Below are 20988 nucleotides of genomic sequence, written 5' to 3'. Positions count from 1 at the left end.
AGCCAGGGAGTCCTCCTCGTGCTCAGAGGGTAGTGGGTCTCCATGTCATGCTGGTGCATCCTCAGGTCCTACGGGGCCGTCTCCCCGCACCCCGCTCCCTGGACCTCAGCAATGCCTCCCTGTCTGACTGCCCAGGTTCACGGCTGGGGTGATCAACAGGGAGCGGATGGCTTCCTTTGAGAGGCTGCTGTGGCGAGTGTGCCGAGGGAACATCTACCTGAAGTTCAGTGAGGTGGACACGACTCTGGAGGACCCTGTCACGGTGGGTGTCGCGGGCTGCGGGGAACTGTATCCTCAGTTTCCTGGGGCCCTCATCTTGGCGGGGGTAGGGGGTGGTTCTCTGAAGCAGGGGTCTTCACTTCTGTGAAGCTAATAGCTACTGCCTTTCTTTTTCCTGGCTTTTCTCTTCCCCCAATTTTTGTAAAAAAAAAAAAAAAATGAAGTATAAAAGGTCAATTCAAGGATTGATTATTGTGAACACCCCACATTGTTGTGAACACCCCACAACTGTTCATGCTTCCAAGACGCAGCTGTACCAGGTCCTGGAAACTTAGCAGCGCTCCTGCCCCATGAGGCGGCCGCTGGGTCTTCCTCACCAAGAGCTAAGAACTGGGCTTGGTCAGTGCGCCTCAAGTTTCAGTGTGCACCTGAGCAGAAGCAACCGGGCATCTTGTTAGAATGAACCTTTGGAAATAATGTAGAGCTGCGACCCCTACCCCCAATCCTAAATAGTGTTCCGGGGGTTCCCATGAGCAGCTGTCAAAGTAACGATTCATTTTTTTCTTCTTTGCAATTGATGCCTAAGATCTCCAGTGAGTTCATGTGACCTTGTCTATCTACTTATGGACTTTGTTTCCAAGTTTTCTCCAGAATCTAGACACTATGATAAGCATCTCCGTGCATGTCATTTTTATTTTCTTTTGAATTACTTCCTTGATATACATTCAGGGAAATAGGTTTACTGGCCTAAAGGGTGTGGGCATTTTCATGACTCTTGGTGACTCCTGATAGCTGGCTTTTCAGTGGGGCCATACCTCATCCCAGTGCCCTGAGTGACATGGGGTGGGTATACTGGATTGGTTGTAACTTTTCCAACAATGGATTTCATTATTTTGCCTTTACCGCCCTCTACCCCAAACTAAGTAAGTGTAAAATAGCACATTTCTTTGCTTGAACAATTTCATGTATGGTTGTAAAATATATATTCTTTCTTGTGGATTATCAAACTTGGACTTGAGAATCGCATTTTAATCAGAGTTCCTATGGACACACAATGAATCAAAAATTAGACATGGCTTTACCTTTGTTAAACATCCACTTACCCTGGAAATGTAAATGTTGTGTGTGAGTTAACTCTGGTGAGCTAGGTCTGCTTTTTTCATTTTAAGCCTTATAATAATAACCTGGTTTCTCTCTTTTGCATGGTTTCTTGTTTCTGAGCCCACCTCTTAAGTATAGTGTTAGAGCTGAATACGGGCTTGGCTGTGGTCTGGCTGGTGTAGCCAGTAGCGGGGTTGTTGTTTTAAGGCTGCCTTGGCCTCTCTCAGTGGCCTTGCCCTCAACCATAAAGAAGTATAAACTTAGATCAACGGGGAGAAGCTGACGTTTTCCAGTTGTAATCTTTTTTAAAAAAAATTTTTATTTTGAGTGCCTGGGTGACTCAGTTAAGCATTTGCCTTCAGCTCAGGTCATGGTCCTGGAGTCCTGGGATCGAGTTGTGCCCTGGGCTCCCTCTGCCCTTCACCCTGCTCACGCTCTCTCTCTTTTCCTCTCTTCCTCTTGCTCTCTCTCTCTCTCTCAAATAAATAAAATCTTAAAAAATTTGTTTTTAACTAATCTCTATACTTATAGAAATTAAACTTATACCCTGAGATCCAGAATCACATGCTCTACCAAGTGAGCCAGCCAGGCACCCCTCTGGTTGTCATTTTTAAATTAAAAAAAAAAAAATCTAAAAACGGGATTTTATATTTCTATTACATTATAACCAAAAAGAAAAAATTGGTACATTTATATAAAATTACATATATTTGTTATCATATATATTATATAATATATAGTTTTATACAGATAAAATATACAGATAAAGCTATATTTTATTTATATTTATATAGTTTTTACTGTTCTGATTTTCCAGAAAGAAGAAATTAAAAAGAACATATTCATCATATTTTATCAAGGAGAGCAACTCAGGCAAAAGATCAAGAAGATCTGTGAAGGGTAAGCGGCTGTTCGTGGCTCTTCCCTCAGTGACGCGGGTCACGATCAGGCAGAGAGGTGTATGAGACAAAGGACGCTTGACTGGGGGTTCCTTGGAGGTCCCTCAGGATTTTAAAGCAACTCTCCTGCATTTGACCAGATAGCATTAAAAATGCGACTGATCTTCAAGAGTTGTGGGAACAGGAGCGGAGAGGACCTGGAAGTCGACCTTATAACCACATCCGTGCATCCCTCTCACGCCCTCCATCAGCCGCTAAGAAGCAGGCACACCTCATGCTGAGTTGCTTCTGATTCTATAGAATCCATTTACTGCAGCAGAAATGATTCAGTAGACAAAGCTCTTATTGCAGTAATTTATTCTGTGGTCTCTTTTACCTAAAAGCTCCCAGGTTCTTCGGTTTGAGGGGCGCTCACTCAGATAAGGGAATCATAGCTTGAATTTAAAGAGCGCCAAGCAAGGCGTTGGGGACTCTTAGAATGGGGACTCATTCTCCGCCTGCCGAAGAGACAATTATTCTAGAAAAAGGTGGTTCTCTAACCAGAGGCCGCAAGTGATGGCTTTGGCTGAAGGCGACGTGGGGCATGCTTTCCAGAGGTCACCCCCGGTGACCTTTGGGATGTCCAAAACACAGGTTTCGCGCCACCATCTACCCCTGCCCGGAGCCTGCCGCAGAGCGCAGAGAGATGCTGGCCGGCGTCAACGTGAAGCTGGAGGATTTAATCACCGTGAGTGAGGCACCGAGGCGCGTGACCGCAGTGGGGGCTGCGAGGGGGGTACCTTTGTCATTTCCATGAAGTCCCGTGTCCCCGGGCCCTCGCGTCCGGGCGGGCTGGAATGTCAGCTGTGCTCTCCCAGCGATCAGGACGGGAGATTTCATCATCGGCACAGAGTGTTCAGTACGCTGGGGGTGGTGATTCCGAATGTCAGGACGGCTCTGCCTGGGCTTGGCATGGACCGCAGCCCCAGTGAGCTGTTGGGTGGCCGGCCCAGTCCGATAGAAGGAGCCCTTTATGGTGAGCCCGGCCTGGGCCACAGCCAGTCTGACTGATTCTTTTTCCATTGACTCACTCAGTTGTTGGAGCGGACCAACTACTTCTGTAAGAGCAGTGAGTGAGGCTAGTGTCACCACGTGAGCCCACCCCAAATTCACAGCCTCTTGTAACTCAGTTGTCTTCCTGGGTGGTACTCAACACTTATGTAATTAGAGCACTTGCTTCAAAAAGCTTTGAAAGGAATCCCCTAAAAGCAGCTGGGCTCCCATCACACTGCTTCCTATGCTCATTGCTGTCCTGTAGAACTTTCTGTGGACATGCTGCCTAACCTGCGAGCACGGTGCTGTGCCCATGAGCCACGCGTAATCACAGAACACTTGAAATGTGGCTAGTGCAACTGAGGGACTGAATTTTTATTTTATTTTATTTTAAATTCTTTTTTAGAGTTAGGGAGGGGCAAAGAAAGAAGGAGAGAGAAAATCTTAAGCAGGCTCCACGCCCAGTGCAGAGCCTGATGCAGGACTTGATCTCACGACCCTGAGATTGTGACCTGGACCAAAATCAACAGTCAGATGCTTAACTGACTGAGGTGCCCCCTGAGTTTTATTTTTAACTGAATTTAATTAAATTTAAAATGTTCGTGGCCATTGTATCAATTGTTAGCACTGTTCTGGATCCTCAGGGAGTATCTTTAGAGATGGGGTGTGTGAGTGTGTGTGTGTTGTGAAACTCTTAGAATAACAGACATCTTTGCCTTCCCGGAAAAATCTATGCCTAATTTCCTTAATCCCCTCTAGTCCTTCCTTGTCACTTGTCAAGGAGATTGTGGTTCTCTGACGCAATTACCCTTGAACTTCTTTCCCCAAACACTCCATACTAGATTTTATGAGGGTTTCATGAGGAAAAGAAGTTACTCCACACTTATGTTCCTATTGAAAATGACCTGGGGCATCACTGGTGAAGATGCTGAGACAATACACTGGTAGCATTAAATAGAAATGAATCCCATTAAATAAATTCTCTGTGGGCAAATTCTTCCATTCCCTCCTTCATTAATTCACTAGCCATTTACTGAAGACATTATACATATAAAGCATTTTGATAGATATATTAATTTCCGAGGGCTGCTGTAACAAATTACCATAAACTGGGGGGCTTACAACAACAGAAATTTATTTTCTCACAGTTCTGGAGGCTCAAAGTCTGAAATCCAGGTGTTAGCAGAGCCCCTCTTTTCTGAAGGCTGTAGGAAGGGATCCTCCCTCCCCTGTTCTGCTATGGTCCCAATGCGTGTCACACCCTCTCCCAAACTCATATGTTGGAAACCTAATGTTCCAGACGATGATCGTTGGAGGTGGGGCCTTTGGGAGGTGATTAGGTCATGAGGGTTGAGCTCTCATGAATGGGATTAGTGTCCTGATAAAAGAGGCCCCAGAGAGCATGCTTGCCCCCTTCTTCCACGTGAGGATAGAATTTGAAGTCTGCAACCCAAGAAGATCCTTGCCTCACCATGACAGTAGACCCTGATCTCAGACTTCCAACTTCCAGAACTGTGAACAATACATTTTTGTTGTTCAAGCCACCTGGTATGGTGTTGTATGATAGCGGCCTGAATAGAATAAGACACCCCCTCGTGTCTGGTGGTTGTTGACCATCCTTGGTTTGTAGATACATCACTCCTGTCTCTGCCTGAATCACACAAAACATTCTGCCCTGTGTCTCTAGATGTCCAAATTTCTACTTTTTTAAAAAAAGATTTTATTTATTTATTTGACAGACAGAGATCACAAGTAGGCAGAGAGAGATGGGGGAGAAGCAGGCTCCCGGCCGAGCAGAGAGCCCGAGGCAGGGCTCCATCCCAGGACCTGGATCATGACCTGAGCTGAAAACAGAGGCTTTAACCCACTGAGCCACCCAGGTGCCCCTACTTTTTTTTAATGGAACCCGGTATGGGGCTCAAACTCACAACCCTGAGATCAAGATTGGAGCGGAGACCAAGAGTCGGATGCTTAACTGGCTGAGCCACCCAGGCACCCCTAGATGTACACATTTCTTATAAGGGCACCAACCGTGTTGGTCAGGGCCCACCCTACTCCAGTATGACCTCATGTTAATTACATCGGTAAAGACCATGTTTCCAAATAAGGTCACATGCATAGTTACCAGGGGTTAGGACTTCAATATATCCCTTTTTGGGGACACAGTTCAATCCAGGACAAATAGTACTCTAAGGATTTAGAAGAAAAAGAAGATACAGTCTTTGCCCACGCTTTTTAACCTCAACAGGGGAAGATAAACTGCTCAGGAAGGTGGACGGTTGGGGAGGGTGTCAGGCCAGAGGAGGGAGCCCGGGGCGGGAGGAGACAAGATGGCCGAGGATTTCCATCTTGCCCCCGTGCCATAGCTCCGCGTGAGTGTTCCTTGTTTCTCTGTGTGTTGCTCCTGGTGCAGGTCATCACACAAACAGAGTCTCACCGCCAGCGCCTCCTGCAAGAAGCAGCTGCCAACTGGCACTCCTGGGCCATCAAAGTGCAGAAGATGAAGGCCATTTACCACATCCTGAACATGTGCAACATCGACGTCACCCAGCAGTGTGCCATCGCCGAGATCTGGTTCCCGGTGGCAGACACTGGGCGCATCAAGAGGGCGTTGGAGCAAGGCATGGTGAGTGGCCGAAGGAGCAGGGACGGGGACGGATGTGTCACGTGCAGCCTCGCAGCACCCCCTCAGGCATTCAGAGGCTCTCAGCCTCCCACGCCCCATGAACTTCCCAAGGACAGTCTCCCTCATCTACGCATCTTCAGTTCTTAGTCCAGGCCTGGGCATCCATCAGAAATTCCTTTTCAGGCCAATAGTCAACATTTCTTCGATCTTCAGCAAATGCATATTGGATACGGAGGTGCCAGTCACTCTGTGGGTTGTGACTGTAGATTCCACAGTCCTTGCGCTGTGGGTCCGTCCGTTCCTTCATGAAGGTCACAGCCTGGCTGGGAAGACAAATAACCAGACACCTGTGCTTGCTGTGTGCCCACAGCTGTGCTCAGCACTAGTGGAGGTCACAACCTTCATCCTTCACCTCTGCTGCTGGTCACTGTGTCCCAGGAACAGATCTAGGGCTGTGCGGGCAGAATAAGACCCTTCTCCGACAGACCTTCTAGAAAGGAAGACAGATAGTAAGCATATCCATAACTAATGTGATTTCAGGCAGCAATGGTGGTGAGCAGGCGGTAAAGCAGGGGACAGGGGAGGATGGGGTGGGGAGGGAGGCTTTGCTCTGATCACCTACTCACCCTGTTGGGGAAGAAGGGAATGGTGTCTCCAATGGCCAAGCACATACCACCCGTTCCTGGACACATGAGACTGGCAGAAGCTGGTGAGTCACATACACTTAGAGCCCAAGGGAGGAGGACACCACATGCTGCAGAGGGCCACATGGAGGTTGTACTTGGGGCTTGCACTGGGGGCAGAATGAGCCAGCAGGGGTGATGTGGGACTGCCTCCTACAAGAAGAAGGGGCCCTTGTTTCCGTGCAAGGACGTGAGGAGATTGAGTACATTTCTGGGGTGGCAGGGAGCTGGAGGACTAGGCAGGGTGCAGCTGGTCTGGCCATGGGAGAGCTAGCTGGGTGGGGAGCCCTTCCTGCTTGGTGGCTGGCAAATCCCATGAGGGCAGAGGAACTCATAGTTTGGCCTTTGGGACCCTGTGAGATTTGAAGATGTCAAGGTGGCCCTTGGAGTTTTAAGTCCTATAATACCATTTGAGGGCTGTACCTAATGCCATTCGAGGGCTGTAACTGGAGAGGGCCCCTCCGAGCAGGTGTCTTGGAGCAAGAGTGGGCGGCGGGGTAGGAGGGAGAGCTTTCCAGCTGGAGGGTCTGAAAGTAAAGGCCTTGAGATGGGATTGAATTAGGAGGTAGGGGCTATCTTTATCCCCATTGTACAATGAGGAAACTGAGGCACAGAAAGTAGAAGGAACTTGATCCTGGTTCTGGAGCCAGGAGGCAGGATTTGAATGTCCCCATATCATACTCCAATAATGACCCAAATGGGGCATTTAAGAAGAGCATGTCACTCAGACTGGGAAGGGCAGTGGTGCTTCGTGGAGGAAGTGGTGTCTGGGCTGAACCATGGAAGGGTGATCAGTGAGCAGGTCACCACCTGAAGGTCACGGGCTGGAGAGAGGGTAGAGCTTAAAGAATAGGAGGAAGATCAGGGAGAGGCTGCGGCGTGGTCCTGAAGGACTTCTAGTGGCATAAGACGTCTGATTTTATTCCCATGCTGGAGCGACCCAATCCAGTTTGCATTTTAGAAAGGTAGGATGGGGGTGGGGGTGCGCAGAGAGTCTAAGTCAATATTGGGAAGAAGTCTTGATTGCAAAACTGAAGAGTTTTGATTTCATTCTTTAGGTAATAAGAGGCCTTGGAAGATTTTTGTGTAGGAGGGTAGCGTGACTGGAGCAGTCTTCTCTGTTTGTTTTCTCTGCTCAAAGAAGGATTGCGCTATCTGAGGGATAGGATACATGGAAGGGAGAGAGACAGAGGAGGACGGAGAGGCTGGGGGCTCTGCTGGTAGGGATGGGAGCAAGAAGAAGAGAGACTTGAAAGGGACAGGCAGCAAGATTTGGTGATCGATGCATGAAGTGATTGAACCAGGAGAAGGAACATGTCTGAGGATTCCAGAGGCTCAGGGATCTGGAGAACGGAGTCTGCTGAAGGAACATTGAGGCCAAGGGAGGACCTGCCTTTGCAGCAAGTTGTTGAGTTTGGTTTTAGGCTCCTGGGTTCTGTGGGGTTGCTGAGCCATGAGAATTTGAAAGCCTGGGCAGGTAGTTAAAGCAGAATTCAGAGGAGGGTCAGGGCCATTTGGAACAATGGGGCAGAATTAGGAAAATGGATAGACTCTTGAGGGAATGAGCAGAGAGAATGGAAAAGTAGAAGACCCAGAACTGCACTCAACAGATCGACTTGCAGGAGCAGGAGAATGGGAATGGCCAGAGCTCTACTTGCTTTGACGACTCTCCTGTCGGATAAATTAGATAAGTATTAGGAGGGTTTTCACTGTTACAGATGTGGTCACGGGTCTCACAGAGGTCAAGAAATTGTCCCAAGTTCACCTTTAAAGGATGGTGCGAATCAGACTGTGATCCGTGTGCTGACGCTCAGCTCAAAGCTCTCTTTCTTACATTTTTGTCAATGTTTTTTGTAGGAACTAAGCGGCTCCTCCATGGTCCCCATCCTGACCGCAGTGCAATCTAAAACAGCTCCTCCCACATTTAACAGGACCAATAAATTCACGGCCGGCTTCCAGAATATCGTAGATGCATATGGTGTGGGTAGTTACCGGGAAATAAACCCAGGTAAAGGGTCTGATGCACTGAATAATGGGACAGCTTGAAAATGAAAAGTGGGTAAGATTGACCTCTCGGGTGGGAGAGGAGGTGAATTGCTTATAAGTGTGACATCGCTAAAATCTTGTTTCGCTCCCCGATGTCCTGTGTTGTCTTGCATTAGTGGCGATTAGTGAAAGCTTTGTTCTTTGTCAAGATTTCACCTGTTCTCCCTTAAACCATACCCTGACTAGGCAGTCAAGTTCAGTTCTTTTTCCCTTACCAATTCAATGAGGGTCATGTCTCAGCATCTTCACAGATGTGTAGCTGTTTTGTGGGTGAGATGAGAACACACAGGACTTGGAATCAGAAGACTGGATTCTTAGTGCTATAAGCTATGTGATGTTGGTTGCCTGGTCTGTAAAAACAAAGGGGTAGACCAGCTGCCCTTCAGCCGTGTCGTCCACAACACTCTTCTCCTCCTGCGTGTGTCCTAATTTTGTGACCTGTAATGCAGGAGCCCCATAGGTTGGGTATCCTGTGAGTGCCCAGTGCATGTGAATGCTGGAGAAACAGACGAAAAATGGTAGTGGAACAGTATACCAAATACTCAGAGACAGAAAAGTGGTTTTATTGTTTATTTTTTTAGAGCAGGCAGGAGGGAGAGAGGGAGAGGGAGGGATAGAGACTCCTAAGCAGGCTCCATACCCAGCCTGACTCCAGGCTTGATCTCACCATCCTGAGATCATGACCTGAGCTGAAATCAAGAGTTGGACCCTTAGCCAACAGAGCCACCCAGTGCCCACCACTCCCCACCCAGGAAACTGGTTTTAAATCCCATTAAATTTTGTGATCTTGGGGTGCCTGGGTGGCTCAGTGGGTTAAGCCTCTGCCTTCAGCTCAGGTCATGATCTCAGGGTCCTGGGATCGAGCCCCGCATCGGGCTCTCTGCTCGGCAGGGAGCCTGCTTCCTCCTCTCTCTCTGTCTCTGCCTGCCTCTCTGCCTGCTTGTGATCTCTCTCTGTCAAATAAATAAATAAAATCTTAAAAAAATTTTTTGTGATCTTGAAAACTCAGCTCATTTGTAAATGGGGAATAATAATGCTTACTTATCAATGAGCTGATGTACGTGGGAGCTAAGCAAGAGCTGGGGTTGGGGATGGGGAGGGAAGACAAAACCAGAAAGCTCCAGGGGAACCAGCTTGCGCGGCATGGGACGTGATGGACAGATCTTTGATGGGGATGCAGCGGCTGTGGGAAGGACTCAGGCCGTTGTGGGTCTTGCTTCTACAGCTCCCTATACCATCATCACTTTCCCCTTCCTGTTTGCCGTGATGTTTGGAGACTGTGGTCATGGGATCGTGATGCTACTGGCAGCCCTTTGGATGGTCCTGAATGAGAGACACTTGCTGTCCCAGAAGACGAACAACGAGGTGGGTGTCCACTGAATATCTTGCCTCATTTCCTCGAGGTAATAGGTAGAATATGAAAAATGTGTATATTGTTTTCACCATAGAAACAACATATTTTACAAAAAGCAGAAGACAGAGCGTGGAAAAGGGCCAAAATATAACACAGAAATTCCTGTCCAAAGCTCAAAACTTTGGCTGGTGTGGTGCGGTTCCTTTCAGAATTTTTGGTTTTTGTACATTGCTTGACAAGGCATTGATCTTATTTTTAAGTTTTTCCCCCTAACATTGACTTTTTCCCCCTCTGATTATAAAAGCAATATATGTTTATTTTAAAAAATTGGGAAAAATTACAACAATTTAACTACCTAGAGAAAATCACAACCAATGTTTTAATGTATCATTCCAATTTTTTGTGTGCTTGTACACAGTTTTTTAAAACTGGGATCAAATAGTGCATATTAATTTGTGGTCTTCTTCTTCTTCTTTTTTAATACCACAAATATTTTTCCTAGGGCACCTTGTTGGTACAGCCATTTGGGGGTCTGACTCTTGATTTCAGCTCAGGTCATGATCTCAGGGTCCTGGGATTGAGCCCCACGTTAGGGCTATGGGGAGTCTGCTTGGGATTCTCTGTCTCCCCCTCCCTAGTGTGCATGCTTTCTATCTCTCTAAAAAAAAACAACAACAAATATTTTTTTCATGGCCGAGCCCTTCTCCTGCAATTGGTCCATGACCTGTTCTTAGGAAACACCAAGAAACCCTGAACATTGCATCTTCACTTTGACACTTGAAGTGTCCATACCCATTGTGAAGTGACTTCTCGGTGTTGTAAAGGTTGAGACAACTCAAGAGTCTACAGTCTTTCAAAGTTAATTAGTTAGGGTCACATTATGTTCACTGTAATACATTTTATAAGCTGGAAACATGCCTTTAGCTGTGTTCTGCATTTTAAGAATATCTGAAAACTTCTATTACAAGTTGTCTTAACTGGAGCTAGTTCAGTGATGTCACAGTGGGTTAATCATCAGCAAGCTTTGTGGGAAAATCCACTGCTGGCCAGTAGAGTTCTGCATGACCAGCATTTTAACAACTGTAGTTGCCTATAATAAATATTTGACGTCCCAAAGATACACTTGAACAGGTCTGAGAATGATCGACCCACATCGTTCCGTATTATAGAAAGCACTTGAGTCTTCTTAGTGAATGTGCTTAGACAGAGACTCGATTTTGCAATGACAAGACTCCAAATGAGTGTGGATTTGAGTTGCTGTGGAATTGAGCCGCCATATGAGTTCAGCTCTGTGCTTGTCTTCTAGAAGCACTTGAGACAATGGTTGCCCACTGTCATGTCCCTTCCCTGACACGTGAGGCCTCAGCTTGTGCCTCAGTTATGTTTCCTAACCAACAATCACTGCAAGAATATGGGGCTTTTATGGCTTTGCTTTCATAATAACAATTTCCAGTCTAGGACTTTCCCGATTCATAGATAGAAGCTCTGGAAAATGATGTGTGTGCTCCATTTGGATCGCTTTGATGTTGCCTCGTCCCATGGCCCCTCTGTGTAGGGCCTGCATACCTTGCCAAGGCTATTTCTGGTGGTGCTGGAGACATCTGGTGACATACATCCCACCCTGGGGTCTGCTGCCAACCCCATTGACCGTCATCTTCTCTGTCTCCCTGAGGCCAGATCTGGAACACATTCTTCCATGGACGCTATCTGATTCTCCTCATGGGTATCTTCTCCATCTACACGGGTTTGATTTACAACGACTGCTTCTCCAAGTCTTTCAACATCTTTGGCTCTTCTTGGAGTGTCCGGTCCATGTTCAGAAACGGCACGTGGAAGTAAGTTTATAGACTGACATGGGTCCGGGGGACCTCAGTGGCAACAAAGAACTCCATTTTATCTCCTGAGTGAGAGACCTCAAACCCACCCTCAGTAACTGGACTGGTAACTGTAAAACATGGAAATAGTTTTTAAAATTTCAATTAACTCTATAGCATGGAGTGCACAGTGTTACTGTGAAAGCTACGGTAGAGCAGATAAAAATGGAGCATCTTGGTATCAGTCACAGAAACCACGTTCCCCGGAGGAGAAGGAGGCCTTTGAAGCAGGCCTTGTTCTGGCAAAGAATTGAAAACAGTGCAATTAGGGCATCTAGGTGCTGAGGAGAGAAGGCTTATGTGGGTGTTGAACTATATAAATTATTGGTTCCCCATGTTCAAGGCCCCAGACTCACCTGAAGGGCATTTTTTTTTTTTGACAGCTTCAGAGCAGCTTGATTCAACATCAAAAGCAAAGGAGGGTATGGCTAGTTTTGCAAAAGTGGTTCCCTGTGTTTGCCTGATGGGTGAGGCGGTGAGGAGGGCAGGTAGGGCGGCATGGGTGGGGGTGGGGGTAGCTGGTGAGGACATGGGTGCAGAAGAGAGAGACCCGGGAGCTCTCTCGATGCCCACAAACCACAGCTTGGATGGATGGTAAGAGTGTGGATGGCTGCGTCCTGGAGGGTCAGTGTGTCCCTTTAGCTTCTCTGCTGGGTCTCAGTTCCTTGCGGAGGAGGACAGGAATGTTAAACAAACAATATATGAATTAAAATGAAGATTAAGACATTTCCCAGAATTACAGATGGCTATACTGACAAGGGTTTTTGTTTTACGATTAGCACCCTGATGAGACGCCTAGGAGAACAAAGCTTTCATAGACTTAAAGGCAGATTACTTAGTTTTGTTCTTTAGATTAAAATTCCTATGCGTAACGATGGACTCTGAAACTTGTTGAATCAGCATCATTTCACCAAACCACCAATATGAAATCTCATTTGCCCAGGAGTGTGACTGGGAGAGGTCTGAGTCAACTGGTTTTTGTCACTCTGCAAATGTGGGCTGGAATGTTCTTTTTCTTTTTCTTTTTTTTTTTTTAAAGATTTTATTTATTTATTTGACAGATGGAGAGAGATCATAGTAGGCAGAGAGGCAGGCAGAGAGAGAGAGGGGAAGCAGGCTCCCCACTGTGCAGACAGCTGGATGCGGGGCTTGATCCCAGGACCCTGGGATCATGACCTGAGCTGAAGGCAGAGGCTTAACCCACTGAGCCACCCAGGCGCCCCTGGAATGTTCTTTTATGCACGTATGAATGATCTGCGGCTCAATTCAGCGCTCCTGGAGGCCAAGCCCAGTCTGAGGGCTGCTCCGCCACGTGCCCAGGCACTGACTGTGTGAAGCGGGACCTCATTGACCGAGAGACACACGAGCATTGCTGTCACCCATCAGAACGGTAGAGGATCGAGCAAGCTAATTTCGGTCACCAGTCACAAGCCAGGTCTTGGGCTTGCTTTCCCTGACACCTGACTAGGGGCACTGGCACAATGCTCGTCAGCCCAAGACCCCCAGAAGCTTGCTGTCTTCCCCCAGACTGAGTTTATTGACTCAGGGGATGGGGTGGACCAGTGGAGGGCTTGAGCCACTCAACAAGAGGGCGTGGGAAAGGGCTTCCCAGGGCTGGCTCCCCAGAGGAGGACGGCAACATTTGGTCATTTTTGTGGTTTGGGCATTGTCCTTGCTTTTCTATGTCCATATTTTGATATCACATATGATTGAGGGTTAGTCTTGTTTGTGTCTGGATCCAGCCTGCTCCCGGGATGGCTCTGTCTGATGTTGGTGTTCTGTGAACTTGTTTACTTTCAACAGCAGATAACGTGACTTCGCCCTCGGCTCCCATCCAGGATGACTTTCTTCTTTGTCCACACACAAACAAGTCTCTGCCAGTTCAGTGCAAACATTTGCCCTGAGGCATGCCATTAGCGTGGGGTGGGGGTGGGGGTGGGGCATCGGAGGGTGCGTGTCTGAGATGGCCAGTGGGCCTGAGCGGCTTGATCAGGCTTCCGGATCCCCCGACTGCTATCTGACGCCCTCTAGCGCCTCAGCTGGAGGAGGGAGGGAGTCTCTCTCTAGGTAGCCCCACAAAGTTGCCAAACTCTGTTTCCCATCATTTCACTACTCCTTCTTGGCCCCTCTATAGACGTGTGTTCTGTTAAACACACACACACACACACACACACCCCACCCACCCACCCACCCACCTTGCAGAGAGAGTAAGAAATCCCTACCCACTGATGTTCATGCTTCTGAGCCAGGTCGGGAGACTGATTTAAAGGCATTCAATGGGGGGCACCGGGGTGGCTCATTGGGGTAAGCCTCTGCCTTTGGCTCAGATCATGATCTCAGGGTCCTGGGATCAAGCCCCGCATCCAGCTCTCTACACAGTGGGGAGCCTGCTTCCCCTCTCTCTCTCTGCCTAGTTGTGATCTCTCTCTGTCAAATAAATAATTAAAATCTTAAAAAGAAAAAAAAGGCCATTCAATGGACCACAACTTTTGAGAGCTAAGTGTCACAGAGATGAGGGCCCATGGGTGAAAGCCAGTTCATTCCTCCAGGATGAGCCCACGTGCTCTCTGGGGAGGTTTTGCAGGCTTGTCCTTGGGCTGAGATTTTTTACTCTGTGCTCCTTCATCCCTGGCCTGACTTATTTTCTGATGTGGTTTAACTATTATTATTTATTTATTTATTATGTTTTACAATACTCCAGCGGGGTAGGAGCCCTTTGGCGACTCAGACCGTGAAGCGTCTCAGGGGCCAGTCGGTAATGTCTGTAGCTTCACCCAGCATGATCCTTGGCCCACAGTAGCCACTCATGGAATGACTGAATGAGCCAAAGAGGGAGTTGCACCAACAGTGTGGGTTTGATTAGCTAAGTTCATGACCAAGGACACTATTGTATACTTTTTCTACCTCTGGTTGATCACTGGTTTTGTTTTTATTTTTCCTTTCTCCCTCTGTAGCACACACGTAATGGAAACAAATCCGTATTTACAGCTGGACCCAGCCATTCCAGGAGTGTACTCTGGAAATCCATACCCATTTGGGATTGATCCGGTAATAATGTCTTCTTGGGTTAAATATTTATCATGTAAAATGTCTTGCTGAGAAGATCTCTAGGTAGAGAAGAAGAAAGTGCCGGCAGCTGTCGAATCAACAAATTTACGCCGAGATAGAATTACATATGCTGAGGGTTTTATGACACTGAGCAGGACTCAAGTAAGTGTCCTACCTATACCCTTTCCCTAGCCCCTGGGTCATTTTCCATATAGTTGCTCAAACATCTTTCTCTGATGATTTATACCCCTGGTGGTTAATGATTGCTTCTTTCAAAGGCCCTTGGTTGCCTGGAAAGTATACCTGTTAGAGGAGTCATTTAGCATCCTAGTCAAGTTGCCTACTCTGGCATTTTCTTGCGGTGAATAACGTCTCCCTTTTCCTAGGAAAGTGTGGATTTGCTCTTATTTTTGCTTTATTTTATCGCATAGAATTGATATAAGTTTAAAAAAGAAAAGGGGTGCGTTAACTTTTACATGGTGGTTATAGCTATCTCAGTTGGATTTGAGCCAAGCGAAACAAAGGCGCTTCCTCCGTAGCCTTTTAGATACAAAGGGATTTCAAGAAGGCTCCCAATCCTGTTAGCTTGAAGCCCTGTACGCCTGATGGCCCTGCGCATAACTGCCACCAGGTGGCAGCCTTGTGCCCCGGATGAGCTTGAGCAGGCTAGACTCGAACTTGGCAGATGCGCTCAATAAATGTTTCTTCTAAGCCCTTTTTGTGGGAGAGATCTCGGGACCTTGGTTTTGGTTGCTGACAGTTAAGAATAAACAGTACCGGCCCTAAAACTATACTCTCCTATCTATGGGTGGTCTCTTCAGTTTCCCCGAGTCCTCCCCAGGGCTTGTCTGCCTCCCTTCCCTTAGGAAGACAGAAAGTATCACTCAGGATTTGTTTGTACTTTGCACTCAGAGGCGCTGGCATCGTAAGGGCTCTCCCAAGAGGTAAAGTCCTTGAAAGCTTGTGAACTGCAAGTGCCAAAAACGAACACAAGTTGTTATTTTTGTGGATTGAAAGACTTTGTCTGTGGTCCAAGGAATTTCATGATTAGCCGGGGCAGGGGGGTGGGGGAGTGTGGTGTGGAGGGGTCCAGAGTGGGCGGATCCTAGGATCTGGTTGACCTTCCTTGGCTTTGAAACTCTTTGCCACTACTGTCCTCTCTTCGCTTCCCAGCCCACCCCTGACTCATCAGCAGATCCTGTCTGCCTGGTTCTGCTCCTCAGACAAAGGACGGCATCCTCACGGCTCAGAACACACTGGGCTACAGTGTCCATCAGGAAAGCGGTTTTGTCATCTGCCCACCTGTTAGGGAGGAAAAAGGGGAGGGTGGAAGTGAAGTGGGAGGTTGAGAAGGATTAGCTTTTTTTCCTGGTAGCATTTATTTTTGAAATTTTTGAGATTTCTGGTCTTTTTATTATATATATATATATTTTTTTTTATTTGTTTGAGAGAGAGAGACAGTGAGAGAGAGAATGAGCGAGGAGAAGGTCAGAGAGCAAAGCAGACTCCCCATGGAGCTGGGAGCCTGATGTGGGACTCGATCCCGGGACTCCAGGATCACACCCTGAGCCGAAGGCAGTCGTCCAACCAACTGTGCCACCCAGGCGTCCCATGGTCTTTTTATTATAAAACAAGGCATACATGAGATTAAAAATCCAATAACTACAAAATAGTATAAAAAAGAGAGCGTTCTCTCTCCTGTTCTGGAAATTCTGTTCCCCCAGAGATAGCCCCTTTAACAGAGCATTTCTGTGTCTCTGTTAGCACTTACATATTTTAAAAAACCTTTTTTTAAAGATTTTATTTATTCATTTGAGAGAGAGAGCACGAGAGAAAGAAGAGAGCACAAGTTGAGGGTAAGAGGGAGAGGGTGAGGGAGAAGCAGACTCCCCACCAAGCAGGGAACCTGACACGGGACTTGACTCAGGACCTTGGGATCATGAACTGAGCTGAAGGCAGATGCTTAACTGACTGAGCCAGCCAGGCGCCCAAAGATTTATTTTTTTCATTTTAGAAAGAAAGCACACAAGTGCAAGCAGGGGGAAGGGCAGAGGGAGAGGAGCTCAAGCAGGTGTCTTGCTGAGGTGAAGCCCTACCTGGGGTTCGAGCTCATGACCCGGAGATCATGCCTTGAGCCCAAACCAAGAGTTGGTTACTCAAAGGACTGCCACCCAGGTGCCCCAGCACTCACTGCTATGAGGGGTTGGATTTTTCACATAATGTAAACCTCTACAGGTGCATTTATTGACTGTGTGCAACACCTTTTTTGAGCATCAAATCACAAAATATTTGGCTGTCTTTGTAAAAGTGTTTGTAGACATTTTGTAATAAATGAACATAACAAAATGGCTTAAAGCCTATGCTCTTGGGTCAGACAGCCTGTGTATAGATCTTGCCTTTTCTATTTCCTTGCTATGGTTTTGAGCAAGTTAACACCTCTGTGTCTCTATTTCCTCATCTGCAAAATAGGTATGACAACGGCTCTAACTCACTGGGTTGCTCAAAAGAGTAAATGATTTTTATGCATAAAACACCCAGAACAGACTTTGGTCCATAAGTAGGGTCGATACCCCATTTGCTGTAATAATATTTCTTCCTTGATGTGTAAAGAACTCAATCTCCCCAAGACTGAGGTAAAATTCACTTATGTGTAAAAGGGGAATATTTATGTTTATATCATAGGGTTTTTGTTAGAATTAAATGATAGTACATTTAAAGAGCTTAGCAGGTGTCTCGTACTTAATTTTAAGTTTATCAGATTTGGCTGGGTCTACAGTGTAGACCTAACCATGGGTCCTAACCATGTTGAGTGATCCCGCAGGGACTGGGCAAGCAGGCAAGCAAAGGGAAAAGCAGAGGCTGGAGGGCAGGCTTGGTGCTGCTGAAATGCCAGGCAGATGGGAGAGGTAGAGAAGATGCCTCTGGTGTCTGGGCACCTGTTACTGGAGATCCTTTGCCGGCCTTCCTGGCAGCCTTCTTGGTGGTTGGCTGGCTGGCAGCTGCTCAGGACATTGTAAAGAGAGAATCAGTGAGATCTGATTCCTGCCTGTATGTGTACCTGGGGTAGGGGCAGGGTACATTCGCACTGTGCCCAGGAGGGCTTTGAGCCCTTAACAGAAGCAAAGGAGTTCGGAGGAGGAAGTTATTGTAGGAGGGAGAATGAGATGACCCTCCTGGCTCTGTTACCTTTGAGGTGCAGTATAGCAAACCCTTAGGTCATATCCAGCAGGAGGCCTGGGGATGTGTCTAGAGTTGAGGAGGGGTTAGGAGTGAGACCAAAGACTTGAACCGTTTACATTGGAGGGGAAGTGGAGACGATGGGGCCATTAGCTACCGTGGAAAACTGACCAGCCCCCGAGCCCCCCTCTGAGTGCTTGCTCTGTGTCAGTCTTGTCAGGAGGACAGGGACATGTGTCCCTCTCTTTGCAAGCCTGGCAGCTCTGTTTAAAACAGGGACCGTGGAGAAGGCAGGGACCATGTCTTGTCCATAGCGTTAATACATATTGGCTATAAGAGTGGCTTCTTGAGATGGACCCAGGAAAATGCTTTATAATGTGAAGCACTACATTCACTGTAGAAGGTGGTGTTACCAAGAAGGGACTGGATACATTCATGGGCCAGAAATCTCTACCACTAAGAAGTGGACCTGAGGCAAGTGTGAGAGCTTCCCACAATGTGTCAGAATGTCTTTTCCCTTAGGAGGAAAACTCATGCAGGATTTTCTTGCTTCCGGCCACTGGCTATTCACTAATGGCCCTGATGGTTGTGACACATTTGTCTTTAGAGTTGCATTGATGAGGGGTTTCTTCTTTTTCCTTTTCTGAGCCTAAAATGCATGTGTTAAATAGGATCGAAATTTGAAAACGTGGTTCCTACAGCGACTTCCTCAGGAAAAGTCCTGCTGTCACTCCTGACAGAACTTCCAGACTCTGGTCTCATGCAGTTCTTGTCATGTTTCCCATCCAGATTTGGAACTTGGCTTCAAACAAACTAACATTCTTGAACTCTTACAAAATGAAGATGTCAGTTATCCTGGGAATTGTCCAGATGGTTTTTGGTGTCATTCTCAGCCTTTTCAATCACATGTAAGTTTTCATGATTAACTTGCTGCCTGTTGGGCTGACCCTGTCATTGAGGAGCAGTGACAGAGCCACCTGTGTGGCCCCACATCCTTTTGTGCAAGAGTTTTCTTCTTCCTATGGGGAATGCTTTGCCACGTGTCTTGGCTTGAGCCAGGACAAGCTGGTTTGGCAGAAGTGGGACCTCTGTTTCTCCTGAGCTGGGTCACTCCAGTAGGAGGCACTTTTCACCTCTGAAATATTTGAGGGTCCAGAAATGGACTGGCAAGCCCATATCACCTTGTGTCCCCCAACCTGAAAGGCCTTGGTCATTGCCATTTTCAGGATTAGCTCCCGCCAGGGGGCAAATGGAGACATAAGTACCTTTGGGCCAACCTGCCCTCAGAGTCTCAGTCCTCTATGATGTCATTTCTTTCAAAGGACAGCAGCTTTCTGCTTGGGCTATCTCGGAATACTTCTCAAACCTATTTTTCTAAAGGTGTTAATGTATGAAAACATGGAAAGTGTCAATTACACATGAACTCTTAAGCTTCCCCTCAGAAGGGACCCAGACCACTTCTGTTCCATTGGCCAGAGCCAGCCCCATGGTGCCCTCTGACCTGAAAGCCCACACCTGTGCAGATCTACTCAAAAAGTCAGATACAGTTCATGAGTCAACTAGTGACAATTGGTGACTAGTGACCCTGGTACCATTGCCTCCCTGAAAGGGCCTTGAAATTAAATGAGAGATGATCCCGGAAAGTATTTTCCAGAGCAGTCTGTCCTTGGTTTCATTGTGTGTCAGACTGACCTCGATGCAGGAATCCTGTTTTATCACGAGATCTCCCTTTTCCCTCAGAGAACTCTTGCAATTAGCAAAGGCAGTGGAGGCCCTTTCTGACATTTTAACTTGGGGCCCCTCAATTTCGCTTTGTGGGACACTCTCTGTATCTTAGAGCATGACTTGACAAACTTTCCATAGAGGGCCAGAGAATAAATATCTTAGGCTCCGGAGGCCAGACTGTCTCTGTCACAACTACCCAATCCTGATGTTGGAGCATGAAAGCTGCCACAGACAATCTGTCAATGGATGAGTGGGTCTATGTCCTAATAAAACTTTAGTAGGGAACAACGGAAATTCGAATTGCATATAATTTTTGCATATCATTATCACAAACCATTCTTTTCAGTTTTTCGGTCAAACATTGAAAAATGTAGAAATCATTTTCAACTTGCGTATGATTTAAAAACAGGTAGGTGATGGGCTCAGTTTGGCCCTTAAACCTCAGCTGTCCACCCCTGTCTTAGGAGAAGAAGCTTCGTAGTCGTCCTTCTGTATCTTTGTGCCCATGGATGTGTCGATACGAGCTAGGTGTGCGGGTGAAGTTGTGGTCAAACCACCAGCTCTCCCTGCAGACCTGCCCTTTGCTTCGGACTCTACCTTCCAGACCCTGGTTCTCTCGAATCCTTCCTTCCTCTTTTTTCCATCCCTGCGTCATTGCAGCTTGCTTGGGGAGTCAATGCGGTGTGTGAAAATGAACATTTCGTGCTTTGGGACAATTGATTCGTTCTTGATGTTCACTCATTGTTCCGTCTCTCCTGTGTGTTTCCCCCCCGTAGATACTTCAGAAGAACTCTCAACATCGTTCTGCAGTTCATTCCTGAGATGATTTTTATCCTGTGTCTGTTCGGATACTTGGTTTTCATGATCATTTTCAAGTGGTGCCGCTTTGACGTCCACACGTCCCAGCGCGCCCCCAGCATCCTCATCCACTTCATCAACATGTTTCTGTTTAACTACAACGACCCTTCCAATGCTCCCCTGTACAAACATCAGGTATCGATGCGTTTTTGTTCTTCTTTCATGCTCTTGAGGATGTCATGTCCATCTCCTACTCTTGAGTATTGCAGAAAGTAGTGGTTTACAAGACTGAGCCATCTCAGCACCCACTCAAGGCTGTTAGGTTCTTTACGTTTCAGAAGGTGTTTACGAGAGCGGGTGAACGTACAGGTGCTTAGGGCAACATGGCGGTGTGGTGTCTAGCTGC

General features: G+C 47.1%; 1 protein-coding gene across 7 annotated transcripts in view; it reads left to right on the top strand.

The window, feature by feature from the left end:
• The window catches only part of ATP6V0A4 (ATPase H+ transporting V0 subunit a4), a 75345-nt gene that overhangs the window by 29957 nt on the left and 24400 nt on the right, over window positions 1–20988 (top strand). For all 7 annotated transcript variants that reach the window (XM_044246674.1, XM_044246670.1, XM_044246672.1 and 4 more), the window contains 10 exons: window positions 136–262; window positions 2138–2220; window positions 2853–2946; window positions 5665–5877; window positions 8418–8568; window positions 9832–9971; window positions 11638–11795; window positions 14789–14882; window positions 18849–18967; window positions 20561–20777. In XM_044246674.1, the coding sequence (XP_044102609.1) occupies window positions 136–262; window positions 2138–2220; window positions 2853–2946; window positions 5665–5877; window positions 8418–8568; window positions 9832–9971; window positions 11638–11795; window positions 14789–14882; window positions 18849–18967; window positions 20561–20777 (1396 nt within the window). The remainder of the gene's footprint in view (window positions 1–135; window positions 263–2137; window positions 2221–2852; window positions 2947–5664; window positions 5878–8417; window positions 8569–9831; window positions 9972–11637; window positions 11796–14788; window positions 14883–18848; window positions 18968–20560; window positions 20778–20988) is intronic.

This window comes from Neovison vison, chromosome 4 (genome assembly GCF_020171115.1).
Source record: "Neovison vison isolate M4711 chromosome 4, ASM_NN_V1, whole genome shotgun sequence".
Classification (NCBI taxonomy): Eukaryota; Metazoa; Chordata; class Mammalia; order Carnivora; family Mustelidae; genus Neogale; species Neogale vison.
Note: the sequence above shows the minus strand (reverse complement) of the source record. Positions and strands in the feature narration are given on the sequence as shown.